The sequence below is a fragment of the Nematolebias whitei genome, chromosome 23 (genome assembly GCF_014905685.2).
Source record: "Nematolebias whitei isolate Nwh7 chromosome 23, NemWhi1, whole genome shotgun sequence".
Taxonomy (NCBI): domain Eukaryota; kingdom Metazoa; phylum Chordata; class Actinopteri; order Cyprinodontiformes; family Rivulidae; genus Nematolebias; species Nematolebias whitei.
Window position 1 is genome coordinate 21867970 of NC_056520.1, and position 17776 is coordinate 21885745.

The 17776-nt window shown below is 39.2% G+C and overlaps 1 protein-coding gene across 1 annotated transcript; it reads right to left on the reverse strand.

The window, feature by feature from the left end:
• Nucleotides 1–3040: 3040 nt before the first annotated feature.
• LOC119429096 (transmembrane protein 182-like) lies at nt 3041–14920 on the reverse strand. The gene is made up of 5 exons (XM_037696814.1): nt 14741–14920; nt 11267–11363; nt 7256–7357; nt 7049–7186; nt 3041–3806 (listed from the first exon to the last, which is right to left on the reverse strand). Exons 1-5 carry the CDS (start codon nt 14918–14920, stop codon nt 3538–3540), a joined length of 786 nt encoding a protein of 261 aa, XP_037552742.1. The 3' UTR covers nt 3041–3537.
• Between the last annotated feature and the right edge of the window lie 2856 nt (nt 14921–17776).

The following is a 17776-nucleotide window of genomic DNA, read 5'->3' on the forward strand; positions in this document are numbered from 1 at the left end:
CCCCCCCCCCCACTCCTCAGAACAAAAACATGCATGTTAGGCTGATTGGTAACTCTAAATTGTCCCTAGGTGTGAGTGAGAGAGTGAATGGTTGTTTGTTTTGTTTGTCTCTATGTGTCCCTGTGATGAACTGGAGACCTGTCCAGGGTGTCCCCCACCTTTCTACTGCTGGACAATCAACAGTGATCCCCAAAACACAGAAAGGAAGAAGTGGGTAAAGATAATAGATGGATTGGTCATGGATAGTCATGGAGTTCCTCAGGGCTCAGTGCTTGGGCCAATACTCTTTACTTTATATATGCTTCCATTAGGTAAAGTTACTAAACAGCATGGGATAAATTTCCATTGTTATGCTGATGACACACAATTATATTTGTCCATTAAACCCAATGAATCCAATCAGCTACTTAGACTACAAGCATGTCTTAAAGACATAAAAACCTGGATGACCCTTAATTTTCTCCTGTTGAACACAGACAAAACTGAGGTTTTGGTTTTTGGACCTGAGCACCTTAGGAATTAATTTTTCAGTCTTTAATCTGTCCTCCAGCTCTAATGTTAAAAATCTTGGTGTTATTTTTGATCAGGACATGTCTTTTATCCCCCACATTAAAAACGTTACTAGAACTGCCTTCTTCCATCTGCACAATATCACTAAAATTAGAAACATCTAAAAATGGTGCAGAAAAACTGGTCCATGCATTTGTCACATCTAGACTGGACTATTGTAATGGTTTATTATCTGGATGTCCAAATACTTCTTTAAAACGTCTTCAGTTGATCCAAAATGCTGCTGCCAGAGTCTTAACCGGAGTTAGTAGGAGAGATCATATTTCTCCAGTTTTAGTTTCTCTCCATTGGCTCCCTGTCAAATCCAGAATTGAATTGAAAATTTTACTTCTAACCTACAAAGCTCTCAACAACCTGGCTCCATCTTATATTACAGATCTTATTGTTCCATATTTTTCTAACAGAGCACTTTGCTCTCAGACTGCAGGTTTACTTGTGGTTCCTAGAATTTACAAAAACAGAATGGGAGGCAGATCTTTTAGTTATCAGGCTCCTCTCTTGTGGAATCAACTGCCAATCTATGTCCGTGAGGCTGACACATTATCCAGTTTTAAAACTAGGCTGAAGACTTTCCTTTTTCTAAATCCTATAGTTAGGGTCGGCTTGGGTTTCCTGAGCTGTCCCTTAGTTATGCTGCTATAGGCTTAGACTGCTGAAGGACAAACTGACCACAATTTTCACTCTACTTCTGTCTTTACTTACTCTGCTCAACCTGTTTTGTATTTGTAATTATTTTTTCTATCCTTAACATGCGTTTTTTTGTCTTTCAGATACACCTGGACCTATACCTGGACCTATCATTCTGTGTTTGGCTGTCTCTCCTTCCTGTCCTCTCAACCAGCTGGTCAAAGCAGATGGCCGCTTGTCCTGAGCCTGGTTCTGTTGGAGGTTCCTTCCTTTTAAAAATTGAGTTTTTCCTTTCCACTGTTGCCACTGTGCTTGCTCAGGATGGGAGACTGCATCGAAGCCAAGATTCATCTTGTCTGCTGGATTCCTTAGATAGAGAACTTTACTAATTGGCTTTTATGTATGTGAATGTTTCTGTAAAGTGCCCTGAGACAACTTTGTTGTGATTTGGCGCTATATAAATAAACTGAATTGAATTGAATTGAATTGAAAAAAATTGAATTGAAATTGGTATGCATCCAATGTAAACAGTAGAAGGTTGAGACATGTGATGGATATATACATCTACCATTAAAAGGACCGATAAATTATGTTTACTTTATAGATTTCAGTTAATCTGAATCAGCTCCAGAGGTGTCAAACTAATTTCCACCAAGGGCCACAACAACATAATGGTTGCCCTCAAAGCAACAGATGTAACTGTAAGACAGTATAAATGTAGCTAAATTTAACTAAATTGTAATGTAAAATAAATGCAACTACTCCTTAATGTTAAATAACTCTGAATTTTGTATTTATTCAACTTACAAGTATTATATATATATATATATATATATATATATATATATATATATATATATTTGCATAGATGTAGAAAAATATATCTGCTTGTTGCTCTGTTATAACATAAAACATTTTAATTTGCCAGGTTATGAAACCCACATAGGGAAGTGGTGGCGCAGTTGTTAGAGAAGATGGGCCTGTGATCAGAAAGTCACAGGTTCAACACCCCAGACTGACATCATCAAAATGTGGGTGGAAAAGTTGAAACACCCACACCTGCCTCCACCCTCATTTGCCCCACTCTGGACCCTTGAGCAAGGCCCTTAACCCCCACCATCTGCTCCCAAAAACAGGTCTCTCTTGAAAATGAGTTCTTGTGATTCAATGAGACGACCTGGGTAAATAAATAAATAAATCAATAAATAAAACATTACTCCATAAATCAATGATCAAACCTTCCAAGTGAATAAGGGAAAATAACAAGTTATGACATTAACTTTGTTCAAAACTTTTTAGTCATAGTTAAGAGGGGCAGAATAAAGATCCAGCCAACAATTGTGAGCTGCTAAGAACATGTGACTGATGTCGCATTTTATAAAGAACAAATGACTGCACACAGTCAAGGGTCATACGTCCAACTAATGAGAGATGGTTTTATTATAGAAAACATTTGCTGCATAAACACATAAACCTGCAATCCCAAATACATTGCTGCAAATTTAACAATATAATAAATTACATTTAATAAGTACAAAATATAATAAACTCAAAACAACAACATTATTGTTGAAGGCTCACTTTGGTGTCCTTAGCTCCGTGTTTTTGGTGTCAAAATGTCGACGTTGTACTCTTTGACAATCACCACTGCCTCATAACACAAAAGACATACTGGTTTCTCTCCTTGAAGCACAAATATATGTTCACCTTCCCATCTTTCTTGAAACAGACTTCCATCTGCATCAATTTTTCTCTTCCTGGACATTTAGGATCATTGTTTGTATTTCTCAATTCCACTTGTTCGGAAAATAATATTGATGTGGAAAAACTGTAATCTAGTGGTGGGATGCTGTTACTTGGCAAGTAACATAATGGGAATGCATTATGGGAAATGTAGTTTGTTGTCAGTGCACCCTTTTGACTTATTTATTATATGATAATCAGACGTTTTAAGCTCTCGTGGGCCACATAAAATGACGTGGCGGGCCACATCTGGCCTGCGGGCCTTGAGGTTGACACGTGTTCTCTAAACTGATCCTGTTCACTTGAGTTGGTTGTGATTGTTAGCACTTGTGAGTTGCTACAATACGCATGTCAGCACGTGTCTGTGTCTCATCTTCACCTGTAAAAAAGGAGGATTTTGTGGGTCAACGTTTTTCTGTATGCTTTTGTAGGGGGTTCTAAAAAAAGTGAGTTTTGTACGTTTAAGAAAACGACAAAATCTGTGAATCACCCCTGAAAAAATTTACCTGTAGATGCTGAAACTTTTTTTTTTTTTTTTTATTAAACAATGCTGGACTTTTAGAGTTCTTCTACTACCGTTGACCGGATCATCTGTAATCACAGTTCAGTTGTCGAAGATTCAGGGATTTTCTCTTCTCGGTCCACTGCCACCTCCTGAACGCTTCGGCCTATAAGAACGAAGAGGAGTCCCGCCAGCAGGGAGAAGATAACCCCTACTGGAGCCAGGAGGAAGGACGGGCCGTGCTGGACACTGAGGTGGTAGGAAGGGCAGGTGGAGGCTCGGTGATGTAGGGCAAACTGCTCCAGAGTGTTCAGGACCTGGACCCACATCAAATACATCACCACGACGGCCAGCAGACACACACCTGACACATAAAAAACAACCATCAAGCTCAAAGGAACGTCGAACAAAGAGAAGCAGAAACTAGATGTTATTTCATTTAAAAACACAAGAAGCTTTTTGACAAAAGTCGTGTCTTTTCAGCGTAGCGAACTCAAAGATGTGATGTTTTGCTGCTCGTACACAACCCCCGCCGTGTCGTTCGTTAATTCAACCCCACCTTGCTCTCTGTTTGTCTCGTTTTGTCACGCCGTCACGTTCAATCTTTTGTCCTCACTCTGCCGGCTTTGGAAAACTGCAGGGAGGGTTTTTTGTGGCTCAGCAGGTATTATTGTCTTTCTCGTCTCGAGAAGAAAGAATAAAATTTGTACTATTATTAGTTTGAACGAAGCATGCGAGATGTTCACAGATGCTCTGTTTGTATTAAGTAACAAAAAAGTTCTTTGTGCACAGACAGCAAACACTGACATTAACTTTGTTTAATTTTGGATTATTGTTACAAAGAATTTAGCACTTTACCAGATATGTTGGGGTTTGTTTTTTTTTTTGTTTTTTTTACAAAAAACTGCCCTTAAGCCTTATTTATGTTCACAGCAGCAGGCATAGATGGGCCATAATGTTAGGAAATAACTGGATATAAATACTGTATTTTCCGCCGTTCACGTTGCATCAGTCCAAAAATGTCTAATAAAGTTGAAAAATACATAAATACATCGCTTCGCCGTATTAGTCGCATCTATTATGCGCCATCTCTGACCACCCAGAAACTTGGGCCGGTGTTGTACCAAAAATCAATTGGCTGCCAAATGGTGGATGCGGGAGCATGCACGGAGAACTTTAACAAAAATTTAACAAGATTAACACTTAAAAACAATTATTTGTTTGCTCGACATTATAGAAAGTTATGTCTCAGTCTAACTTTTCTTTAATAAATGCACTTTAATGGTCAAATCAGCTGCATTTCTCTTGGGTGGCGTGGCAAAATAAAGCTGACTTGACATTTGCTCCAGGTGTTCTGGAGCGAGATGAAGGTGGCTTACTATGGCAAGCCAAGTGTCTAATTAATAACCACTTTTGCCTATTAATGAGACACTTAACTTGCCATATTACGGTAGATGATGGCCCTCTGGTGGCTGAAAATGGTAGTGTTCAATATTTTCCATGTCAGAATGAATGAAATTATCAGATCTCAGCCAAAAATTGAGTTATAAATGTGGGGAAAAAAACATGAATAAGTCGCTTCGCCATATATGTCGCAGGGCATGCTAAGTTATGCAAAAAGGTGCAACTTATACAGCGAAAAGTACGGTACCACTGATTATTGTTGTAGTACTCGAGACTGGTCTTGGGGCGGCTGTGGCTGAGTGGTTAGAGCAGTCGTCCTCCAATGCAAGAGTTGGGAGTTCAAATCCACCAGCAGTCACATGACGAAGTGTCCCTGGGCAAGACACTGAACCCCTCGTTGCCTACGATGTGTGTCTTGTCGGTGTATGAATGTGATAAAGCTCTGATTAGTCTCTTTAGAATTATTTGTTCAATTAGCTTTGTAGAGATCTAGTAGAGTGCTGTATGAATGGGTAAATGAGGACACAGATTGTAGTGTAAAGCGCTTTGAGTATCTTGATAAGATAGAAAGGTGCGATATAAGTACAGTCCATTTACCATTTGCTGGTCTTAAGACAATTATTTGATGGTCTCGGACATTGAGGACTCTGGATTTTATTTCAAGACCAGTCAAGACCACAACTGTGGAAATATCACTAAATTGCCAGAATATTGTCCAGTTTATTTGTTAATGTCTTTGTTTTTGTTGGATGCAAAATGGACTGATTCAAATCCAAGTGACAACGTGACTCATTGCTAAATTAATTTTTTGTTACTGCTGTCACGCCTACCCCCTTTCACTCGCACGCGTCACTCCCAGTGTGCCCAGATTGGGTGGTTTACAGCTAACTGGGCAGTTTTCATTCTGATTTCGCTGGGAACTCTGGGAACATTTTTGTTGGATTGTTGCATTTTGCCACATATTGTTAAATTAGCTTTTCTTGTACTGATGTGCGTTCATATTTCAACAGTAAATATACTCTAACAATATACTGATTGGGTGGATTTTTGTGTGATGTGGTGGTTTTTAACAGATATTTGGGCTAAAAAAATAACTCAACTCTATCTGGCAACACTGGTCACTCCAAGAAAGTGAGAAATGATTGTCTGGGCGCAGGAGAAGATGTCTGCCATATCATCAGTTATAAAATTTAACTATTTAAATAACAAACTTGTAACTAATATCCATTTATGTAACTTTTTAGGTGTATATCTACTACTTTATTGAAACCACTGAGCAACTATCTGGTTATCCTTGGTCTTGAGTTCAGACTTATGAAGATTGTTTTACCACTACAGTGTTTTAAGACTTGGCATGTGATGAAACTGTTTCCAATTTAACAGTTGTGTAATTTTATTGTTGAATCACATGAAGTTAGACCACTGAATGCCTGATTTCTTTGTTACGTAGCTTTGAAAATTTATAAAACCTGATATATTCATTCAAAAGCAAACAGAGTTGCAGTATGTAACTTTTATAAAAAAAAAAACAATTTATAATAAAATTTTACATTTTATTTATTTTATTTGAGGTCTTGGTCTCGGACCCTAAAAGTGTTGGTCTTGTCTCAGTACACTCTGGTCTTGGTCTTGACTTGGTCTCGGGTGTGGTGGTCTTGAACACAACACAACCACTGATAAACATTTGTAGCCAACCTAATTCAAGATGGCTGCATCAGCCAACTGACCTGAAAGAACACATAAATGGAAATAAACTGGTCAATTTTACAGATATGAAGATAAAATTTGGTCTGTTTTTTATTTTTATTTTTTATTTTCAACAACTTCAAGATTCCGCAACGTAAAATGACCTTAACTCTATCATGAAAAATGTTAAGTGATGTTTTATTTCTACACCTTTCATACAAGTCAAAAGCAATCCAAAGGGTTTTACAGTGAAGAAAAAAAATAGTTTTTACATGCCCAAAGTTTACAAAGTAAAATTTAGCTCACATAATTTTATTTCTGTTTGGACTTCGTTGTTTTAGGTGATCTTAGCACTACTTTAATGTATTCTGGGTATTCTGTCTCTTTTCCAGTATTCAGTTTATTGGGCTCAACGCACCTTTAAAAATGACTCTTCACTTAGATAAACAAGTTTTCATAACGTTTTTACGAGCAGCAAATTCATAAAACATGGCTCACATGCTGGTCCAACCTTACCGCCACAAACTTGAAAAGCTCCGCCCACTCGGTACAGTTTCTGATTGGTCAGTGGAGCAGCACACAGAACAATAAATCCACCAATCGTTAGAGCAGTCACACCTGTGACCTGGAAGATGCTCCAGAACGTTCTAAAAACTGACAGGTGAAAGATGATGTCATCACAGGCTCAATTTGTAACTCTAATCTGCACCCGATAATACCAACCAATGGCAGAGGGCTGTTCATAAGGCTCCGCCCACTCTGGTTCACTAACAGGAAACGGGAAGAGGTAAGCAGCATGGCAGACCTTCGAATGTGGCTGATTTGCTGAGTGGAAAAAAACAACAACGTTGTTAAGAAGTTTCATGTTAGTTTAATGAAACTGATACTTAAAAAGATCGTTGAGATTTTTTAAATGCAAATCTGTGGATGGATCATGAGCAAATAAGATTTTACCTGCTGTTGATACAGTTTTGATTAACAATTGACGGATACATCAGTCTGGAGAATTTATAGTTTGACCTAAAAGTGCTACAACCGGTACTACTATTATTCAATTCAATTCAAAAATACTTTATTAATCCCAAAGGGAAATTATTTTGTTGTTATAACTTGTTATCCTCATTTCATTAAGAGATGTTATAGATGCTGATGGCTGTAGACAGGAAGGATCTCTTGTAAAGGTCCATCCCACAGTGGATCCTAAGAAACTGGCTGCAGATGCCGTCCGATCCGTCCACCCAGACTCGGCTGACCTCTCAGTTCCCCTGGACTGTAGGACCGCCTGAATGCTGGACTGAACTCCTCCCAGAGTGATGGCCACTCCTCCCAGCAGTCTGCCGAGCTCCTCATTGCTGCGGACAGCCAATTGTAGGTGCTGAGGGATGATCCTGTCCTCCCGCTGTCGTGAGCCGTGTTTCCTGCTAGTTCCAGGATCTCAGTGGTCAGGCACTCGAGCACAGCTGGCAGATAGATGAGAATGCGTCCACAGAGCATCCTTTTCAACTCATTTGAGAGTTGGGGCCATAGTTGAGATATTATTTGAGGTTTTGAGATGTTAATCAGCTGCTGTTGTTGTAGAAAACTGCCTTGTTGCCATGGTTACGCATCATAACAAATGTCCAAAACTTAAAAAGTTTCAGTAAAAATCCTTACGGCTGCACAGCATCTGATACTAGAGGAAACAATAATCCAAAAAATGTGATTTACATCCAGAAAACCAGGAATTAAAGTTTCCAAAAGCAAAATCTCAGAATGAAAGTAACAGAGCTGCTCCAACATGCAGCCACCTTGAGCGGCGCAATTCTAGAAGACGTGAGAACATCACCAATCTCAAGTCTCACAGTGGTTCAAGTGAACACCATTACATTGCTGTCATTAGGCCCGAGCAGCGAAGCGCTGCGGTCTATTGTAATCGCTCTGTTCAGGCCCGAGCTGCAATTTTTTCCTCCAAATGAATTGGCGTTTTGGGGGCCTTAACATATCCCAAAAGTCACCAAATTTGGTGGACGCATCAGGACTGGTGAAAAATTACGTATTTTAAGGGCGTGGCAAAAATCGCAACAGAAACGGATCAAGAGCGCCACCTAGAAATTTTAATTTCGAATCATAGCTATTCTGCCAGAACAGTCTTTTTGAAAGTGCCACAGGTGCTACAACCAGCTACTGCTATTTAGGCTAGAATTACTACAATTAATCCATCCATCCTTTATTTATACAGGTTAATCCCATTGAGCCTCGGGGACTCGTTTACAAGAGAGACCTGAATTTTAACAAAGAGTGATGACAACAGTGGACAACAATAGACAATCATAAACAATGCATTCAAATTGAGAAGTGAAAATAAAATGGTATTTAAAAAAATAAAAATCTAATACTATAGCCACATACTGCTATTTGGTTTAGTGTTATCGTTAAGATAAGCTAGGTAAGTTCGGTCAGCTGCTCCCTTTTTCAGGGGTCACCACAGCGAGCAAACTCGCATAAAAGATTTGGCAATTTGTTTTATGCCAGACACCCTTCCTGACACAACATGGGCTTGAACCCACAACCTCAGGATTACAAAACCATGGCACTGACCACCAAGCTACCACATCCTCCAGGCTAGTGTTAAAGCTAGCCACTGCTATGTAGGCTGATATTGTTAGGGAAACTGGTCAAAGGTTACAGATGTTTTTAACTACTACGGCTGAGAATGTTAACTGCCCATGAACCAGATGTTTGGTTAGTAGAAAGCTGGATGAGGCTGCAGCATGAAGCTGGCTCCAAGGACACCTCCTGCACTTTACGAACTCGGCTAAACTGATTAAAGTATAAAAACAGGCTGGGGAGACAGCTCGCGGTAGAGTCTCGTGACTTGGTTTCTTGTGTGTACATGTATCATGTAACTTGTCCTGAAAATCTGACCTTAAAAGTAAATACCGATTAAAAATATTCTCCTGCTGTCGAGTGTGGTTCCTTTTGAGTAAGTACGATAAAGCAAGAATATTTTTCTTCTGTTTTTAGTGTTATAGCCAGTGCTATTATGACTACTGTAACATCTAGCTATTTAAAACAGTACTACTGCTATTAAAGTGTATACTTTTGCCAGCTACTGCAGTCTTACATCTATCTACTACTATGTAAATTGTAATAACAGTATTTTTTCATTTTTATAAATAACTATGTAATGTTAACTTGATGGTTGTATACCAACATTTGCATGAGCCACTATAAAATTAAACTCGAAGGTAATTTAAGACAACTATAATCCATTTGGTCTTTGTTGCACTCAGACTAGACATTAGCTCATTTAAAGAGCTATCTACAACACTTACAATTTTATTTATAATTACACAGACCTTTTTTTAACCGTTGATGCACTGCTCTGCAGTTTTAGTGCTTTTAGACCTTTCTGCTGCCTTTGATACTGCGGACCAGAACATCTTGTTGTCACGACTTGAGCAGGTGGTCGGTATCAAAGGCACAGTCCTGGTTTAGAGCCTACCTGACTGACAAGAGTTTTTCTGTTCATTTAGGGGAATGTTCTTCATCTAAAGATCCTCTAATTTGTGGGATCCCTCAAGGGTCTATCTTAGGTCCACTGTTTTATTATTTTTACCTGAAGCCTTTTGGGTCCATTTTTAGAAACCACAACATCCCTTTTCATTGCTTTGCTGATGACATTCAGTCGTATCTTCCCATTGAGTCAGACAAGGTCACTCCACTGAAACCATTCTTGAACTGTTTGGTCAAAACTAAATTTCCTGAATCTAAATGAAAATAAAACTGAAGTCATCAGCTTTGGTAAATGTAACACCCTTGACACTCTTGGCTCCTTGGCTTCATACAGCCACTCCACTGTCAGGAATCTGGGAGTTATTTTTGATAGTGCTTTTAAATTAGACAAACGGACAAATGCAGTTGTGAAATCCAGTTTCTTCCAGCTAAGACTCATTGCCAAGGTGAAGTCTTGTCTCTGAGATGACTTCTGTTGTGACTTGGCGCTATATAAATAAACTGAATTGAATTGAACTGAATCCCTTTCAGAGACCTTGAAAAGGTGATTCACGCTTTTATTACCTCTCGTTTGGACTATTGTAATTCATTGCATGTTGATTTAGATAAATCATTTCTACATCGCTTACAAACTGTCCAGAACAAAGCAGCTTGTCTTTTAACAGCGACCAAAAAACACGATCACATAACCCCTGTCCACTTCCGGACTGATTTTAAGATTTTATTGTTTGAGTTTAAAGTCTTAAAAGATCTGGCTTCATCTTATTTGTGTGATCTTATTAACTATACTCCTGTAAGAGCACTCTGGTATACCAACCAGTTCCTAAATATCCCCAGATCCAAACTGAAGATATATAATCTATATATTATAATCTAGTTTTTGCCACTTTTTTTGCCATCGTATTTTAATTTGTAAAAAAAAAAATCTGTATACCTGATCATTTAAAGACCGCTCAGACTGTTGAGACTTTTAAATCTTTGCTCAAGACTCATCTGTTTTCCTCGGCATTTGATCCACGCAGTCTGAGAACAAGTTAGAGCTGATTTTTACTGTTGTTGTGCGTTGTATTTTATTGTTAACTTTATGTTTTTTGAGTGGCACAAGATGTATTTTTTACTCTTTAATCGGACTAAACTGTAAAGCACTTTGTTGTTTTTATGTGCTATAAGAAATTAATTGACAGTGACAGAATACAACATCAAAAGATCTGGATGACCACTTTATTTAACAATACTCACTGATCCAGAAGTCCATTATAGCAAAATCTGAGCTAACGGTTCTGAAGACGCAGCGCCTGAACAAACCCTCGTGGAAGATCCTCGCACCATCTACAGTCTGGACCTGGACAAGAACACTTGAGCTGATTAACACAGCTGCTGCCGTATAACACTTTTTCTTCCCACGCAGTTTATAAATCACATTTTAATAACAGAAACTGGTTAAATTAAAACAATTTTTTTTTTTGTTATGGAGCATTTGTTTTAGTAAATTCTTGACATGAAATTGTATTAGACCCCTTATATATTTCCAAAAAAGGAAATATAATAAATGCAGTGTGTTGTATGCAAGCCATGTTTCATTTTACAAGCTTCACAGAGTGTAGACAGCATCAAATGACATTAAAATAAAATATAAAGTAGAATGTAACATCTATGTCAGCTGTGGATATTGGTGTTTATGCTGTACATGTGATTTAGAAAGAAATGTAGACTACGTAGATAAATGGAGTTCTTTTTGGGTAAATCCTGGTCATCATGGCATCCATCCCACTTTGGTGGGGTGCCGCTCTTCTTTCTAGAAATTTGGCTGATTCTGTTGGACATCCAAATTATTGACAACCAAGAGTCCAGGAAGCAGAGTTGTACTCTTCCACACCTCTCTGCTGCTTCTCCTCTGTTACCTACCCAAACAAGAAGGGGTTCTCTGCAGACCAAAAGTGGGTGTTTCTGGAGAATAGGCGTTTCTAAAGGGCAAACACTGATTGGCTAGCTGTATTTCTGGCTCTTTAGGTAAGTTATGTCCGCTCTTTTTTTATTAAACTGATGGTTTCTAAGAAACAGCGTTATATGTGCTGTCAAACACAAGAAGCTTCTCTTTTGTTCTTGGGTTGTAGCTGCACCTGACACAGGTTGGCTTGAATGTGTTCTGGGTACAATGAAATATGAAGCATCTGAAGCGAAACCTGCTCCTTTTTTTCAAAAAGTCTGGTCTCAATTAAAGATCATGAGTCCTGTAACGAGATAATGGCCCAAAACAAATGCTAAAAACAAAAAGTTGCTCTTTAGAAGTGTCTTCTATGAGATGTGATCTATGAAAGGAGCTGAAACATGAAGTAGGATTGACTTAAAATGTGAGACAGCTGAGGAAGTTAACCAGTAAACAGAAATAGCTGCTCCACTTATAGAAATCTTACAGAAACTGACTCATCTGCAGTGACTGATTTAAAAGGTTGAACAAGAAAATGTGAAGTTAAAGGAAACATCCTTTGTCCCAATGCCAGTTTAAGTATCATTATTATTTTGGTTACTTTATTTTTCTTTCTTTATTAATCAATTGTAACTGTTTTCACATTATTCAACAAGCAAAACGGATTTTGTTTTTTAATTAAATGGCTAGGTATTAAAAAACAAACATTTAGACCTCCCCACTATCCATTTATGTTGCTCTTATTTTGAAACGTACCCAGACGTTCTGTGTTAAGAGAGGTGGAAAGAGAAGTTATGGAGAAGCCGCTAATGTCGAACCGATCGACACCATAGACAATAATATGCCTGTGGTTAACACAATTTGCCAATAACGCCTTGTTTTTTTCCCCGTCCAATCAGATGCGGCCCTCCAGATACGCTTTTTTTCTTATCGTCCAATCAGATGCGGCCCTTCAGATACGCCTTTTTTTTCTTATCGTCCAATCGGATGCGGCCCTCCAGATACGCCTTTTTTTCTTATCGTCCAATCGGATGCGGCCCTCCAGATACGCCTTTTTTCTTATCGTCCAATCAGATGCGGCCCTCCAGATACGCCTTTTTTTCTTATCATCCAGTCAGATGCGACCCTCCAGATACGCCTATTTTCTTATCGTCCAATTGGATGCGGCCCTCCAGATAGGCCTTTTTTCTTATCGTCCAATCGGATGCGGCCCTCCAGATACGCCTTTTTTCTTATCGTCCAATCAGATGTGGCCCTCCAGATACGTCTTTTTTTCTTATCGTCCAATCAGATGTGGCCCTCCAGATACGCCTTTTTTTCTTATCGTCCAATCAGATGTGGCTCTCCAGATATGCCTTCCATATTTGTCTGCAGAGATACCTACTTGACCCAAAACCCCCATTGAAACAGTGCCAGTTCACCCACGGCTCAAATTAAATAAACCAAAAACCGGCGCTGAAAGTATAAATCGTAAAAATCTTTTTAAAATAAACACAACTTTACAAGAAGAAAATAATTAAATGTGGACTATCGAACATCAGATCTCTTTCCTCTAAATCCCTGTTAGTCAATAACTGATCATCATATTGATTTATTCTGTCTGACAGAAACCTGGCAAAACTAGAAGATTTTGTTAGTATGAATGAATCCACTCCACCTAATTATTTAAATTTTCATGGTCCTAGAACAACTGGTCGAGACGGAGATGTAGCTTCTATTTTTCAGTTGGGATTATTAATTAGTACTAAACCAATTAGTTATAGTACTTTTGAGTCACTGTCTCCAAGTCTGTCCCATCCTAAATGGAAAATGGAGCAGCCACTCTCACTAGTTGTTATATATCGCCCACCAGGCTCCTATGCTCACTTTTTGTCAGAATTCTCAGATTTCTTAACTGACTTACTACTAAATACTGATAAATTCATAATAATGGGTGATTTCAATATTCATGTACATGTTGAAAATGATAGCTCTAGCATAGCCTTTAATAATTTAATAGAGTCAACTGGTTTTACCCAAAATGTCCGAACATCTACTCATTCTCATTATCACACTCTTGACCTGGTTTGGACTTATGGCATCGACATTAATAATTTAGTAATGTAATAAATCCTCAAAATCCTGTTGTGTTTGACCATTTTTTTTATTACCATTGAGTTTACATTAAATGACTACACCGTCATTGAGAGTAAATTTTACTTTAGCAGGTGCTTATCAGAAAACGCTGTAACCAAATGCAAAGATTCCCTTCCATCGATTTCCTCTGTCTTGCAGAGTGAGAACATCAGAGAGCAGTGACTTAGATCATCTTCTTGATAATTTGACAACTTCAAATAATAATAATTTTACAACTGCAAACTTAACTTGAATTCAAAATGTCAAAAATCACTCTGCTAATCCTAGAGGTTCACATTCTTTTACCACGCACAAGTATGTAATATTGGATAATTTTCCTCAATAAATAAATGACCATATTTATGTTTCATTATAACTGGGTTCTCTTTATCTACTTTTAGGACTTTTGTGAAAATCTGATGATGTTTTTGGTCATATTTATGCAGAAATATGGAAAATTCTTAAGTCTTCACAAACTGTCAAGCACCACTGTATTTTACGGCAACTTTCTGGCAGTTAGTGCAATTCAAGATGGCTGTCACAGCTAACTCACCTCAGTCAACACAAAAATGATTTTAAGTCGTTTTATATATTGAGGTAAAAGTTGACGTGGTAGCACCTGAGTCAATCAGCACTCAACACATTTATGTTGTACCTGTAGAGTTTAATACCTGCTTGGTGTTTTTCTCCAGTCTCAGACCTCCATGTTGGTTTTCTGTCTGGCTGCAGGACTCCGCAGCCAGCAGCCAGTACTCTGTACCCCAGGAGAGCAGCGTGAAGAGAAACCCTGCTGCTCCAAAGAAAAAAGCCAAGAAGAGGAGCACCTTCAACCTCTGAGTTGGTCCTTCCATTCAAATATCATGCTCACCATTATAAAAGTTCATGTAAAAGTGCTAAAGTGTGTACACCGTTTACCCAACAGAAACAAGCCCGAGTCTGAGAGTTTAGGTAGAGCAGAAATAAACTGGTGTGTCATGTGTTTGCAGGGATACAATTACAGTCACAGAAATAGTTGTGCAAGAATAGATACAAAAGCATTTTGTACAATTTAAAACATGACACGCACATCACAGCAAACTGTAGAAACAGCTCCTTGGCATTTATTGGAATGCCATATTCGATACACATATTACTAAAATTTAGGCAACAGCAATGGTCCAACAACAGTCGCTCAAACTGCATGTTTATAAAACAACTTTTTTTTTTAATCTGGAGTTCAAAACAGCTAATTAAGGAGAACTAACATGGCACCGGACATGTGAGCTGCGTTTTGGATGAGCTCCCGTCTGTCTTGCTGGAAAACTTATTTTCATGATTGTACCCTCGCTGCCTCCAGGCTGGAAATTGTCTCTGGGACTGGTGTCGCCGCCAGTGTTGCCAGATTTCGCGATAGAAACAAGCAACCAACTGTATGAAAACAAGCCCAACTGGCAACCCACCACATTGTGTAAAACAGAGGTTGTTGTTAAACAGTATAAAACATACATTTATGATGGCATTACACATGAACAACAGTAAAATTATGCTAAACATTTTGAATAACATACTTTTAAGCGCTGATTTAAAAAAAACATTTTGCATATGTAATTTGTTCTACATATTTTAAAAAACAAAACATCCTGACATCTGCGTGTGAGTGAAGCCCCCTAGTGGTCGGCCACAGTATGAGTGTTTGAGTGTGCCGCTGTCACCTCGCCTACTTGGGCGGAAACGATAAACAGGAAACGGGGGCGTGGAAGGGACAAACTACCTACTAGAGGATGACACAGGAGTGGATTTTTACTCCTGTCCTGTCCTGGTCCCACAGAAAAAAATCCTGTCCTCTCCCAATCCTGGTCCAGAGTAAAAAAATAAATAATCCTGTCCTGTCCCACTCCTGGTAACATGACTCCTGCTCCTGTCCTGCTCCTGTTCAGAATCACTCCCACTCCTGTGGTGCTCTTTCTTGGCATGAAACCATACTGCTGCTCACAGATAGTCACCTCTCGTCTAGGTCTTGCTTCCGCAACTCTCTCCCAGATCTTCATCGTGTAACTCATCAACTTAATTCCCCTGTAGTTGTTACAACTCTGTACATCACCCTTGTTCTTAAAAATGGGCACCAGCACACTTCTTCTCCATTCCTGAGGCATTTTCTCACCCTCAAATATGCCATTGAATATTTGAGTCAAAAACCTCACTGCCATCTCTCCAAGACATTTCAAGACCTCCACTGGTATGTCATCAGGTCCTACTTACTTCCCCTTCTTCATTCTTTTCAGAGCTTTCTGGACTTCACCCTCACTAATCTTTCCCACTTCCTGGTCCACAGTTTCTATGACCTCTACTCTTCTTTCTCTTTCATTCTCTTCATTCATTAGCTCCTCAAAGTACTCCTTCCATCTTCCCTTTACACTCTCCTCACTTGTTAGAACATTACCATTCCTATCTTTAATAAGCCTAACCTGCTGCACATCCTTTCGAGACTGATCCCTCTGTCTTGCCAATCGGTACAAGTCCTTCACGCCCTAGTCTCCCATACAAGTCATCGTACTCTCTCTGCTTTGCCTTAGCTTCTTCCCTCTTTGCTCTACGTCCCATCTCCTTATATTCCTGTCTCCTCTCTTCAGTCCTCTCACTGTCATATTTCTTCTTGGCTAATCTCTTTCTTTGAACGGCATCCTGCACTTCACTATTCCACCACCAGGTTTCCTTATCATCCATTCTCTGTCCAGATGACACACCAAGTACCTTCCTATCTGTCTCTCTAATTACTGTTGCTCTAGTAGCCCAGTCATTTGGAAGCTCTTTCTTACTACCCAGAGCCTTTAACAGCTCCTCTCTGAATTTCTCACAACATTCTTCCTTCTTCAGCTTCCCCCATTTGGTCTTCTTCTCTGATTTGACGCTTTTTCACAAAAACAGTCATTCTACACACAACCATCCAATGCTGTCTGGCCACGCTCTCCCCTGCCACAAGCTTACAATCCCCAGTCTCCCTCAGGTTTCCTCTTCTACACAGAATGTAGTTGACCTGCGTACTCCTTCCTCCACTCTTATAGGTCACTCTATGTTCCTCCCTCTTTTGGAAATAGGTATTGACTATAGCCATTTCCATTCTCTTTGCAAAATCCACCACCATCTGTCCTTCCTGGTTTCTTTCCTTGACACCAAACCTACCCATCACTTCCTCATCCCCTCTGTTTCCTTCACCAACATGTCCATTCAGGTCTGCTCCAATCACCACTCTCTCCTCCCTGGGAATACTCTCTATCACTTCATCCAGATCTTTCCAAAATGTATCTTTTTCCTCCTCATCACATCCAACCTGTGGAACATAACCACTGATGATGATTAGCATCAGACCTTCTACTTCTACCTTCAGACACATCACTCTATCTGACACTCTTTTCACCTCTACTACATTATTTGCCAACTCCTCCTTCAGGACCACCCCTACTCCATTTATCTTTCTATCCACACCATGGTAAAACAGTTTGAACCTTGCTCCAATGCTGAGAGCCTTGCTGCCCTTCCACTTGGTCTCTTGGACACATAAAACATCTACCTTTATGCATCATGTCAGCCAGCTCTACCTTTGTCTGTCATTGTCCCCACATTTAGAGTTGCAACCCTCAGTCCTAGATTTTTCACTTTCCTCTTCTCCCTCTGTCTCCTGACAGAGTCCATTTATGTCTAATAAATTGGAAAAATACATAAATATGTCA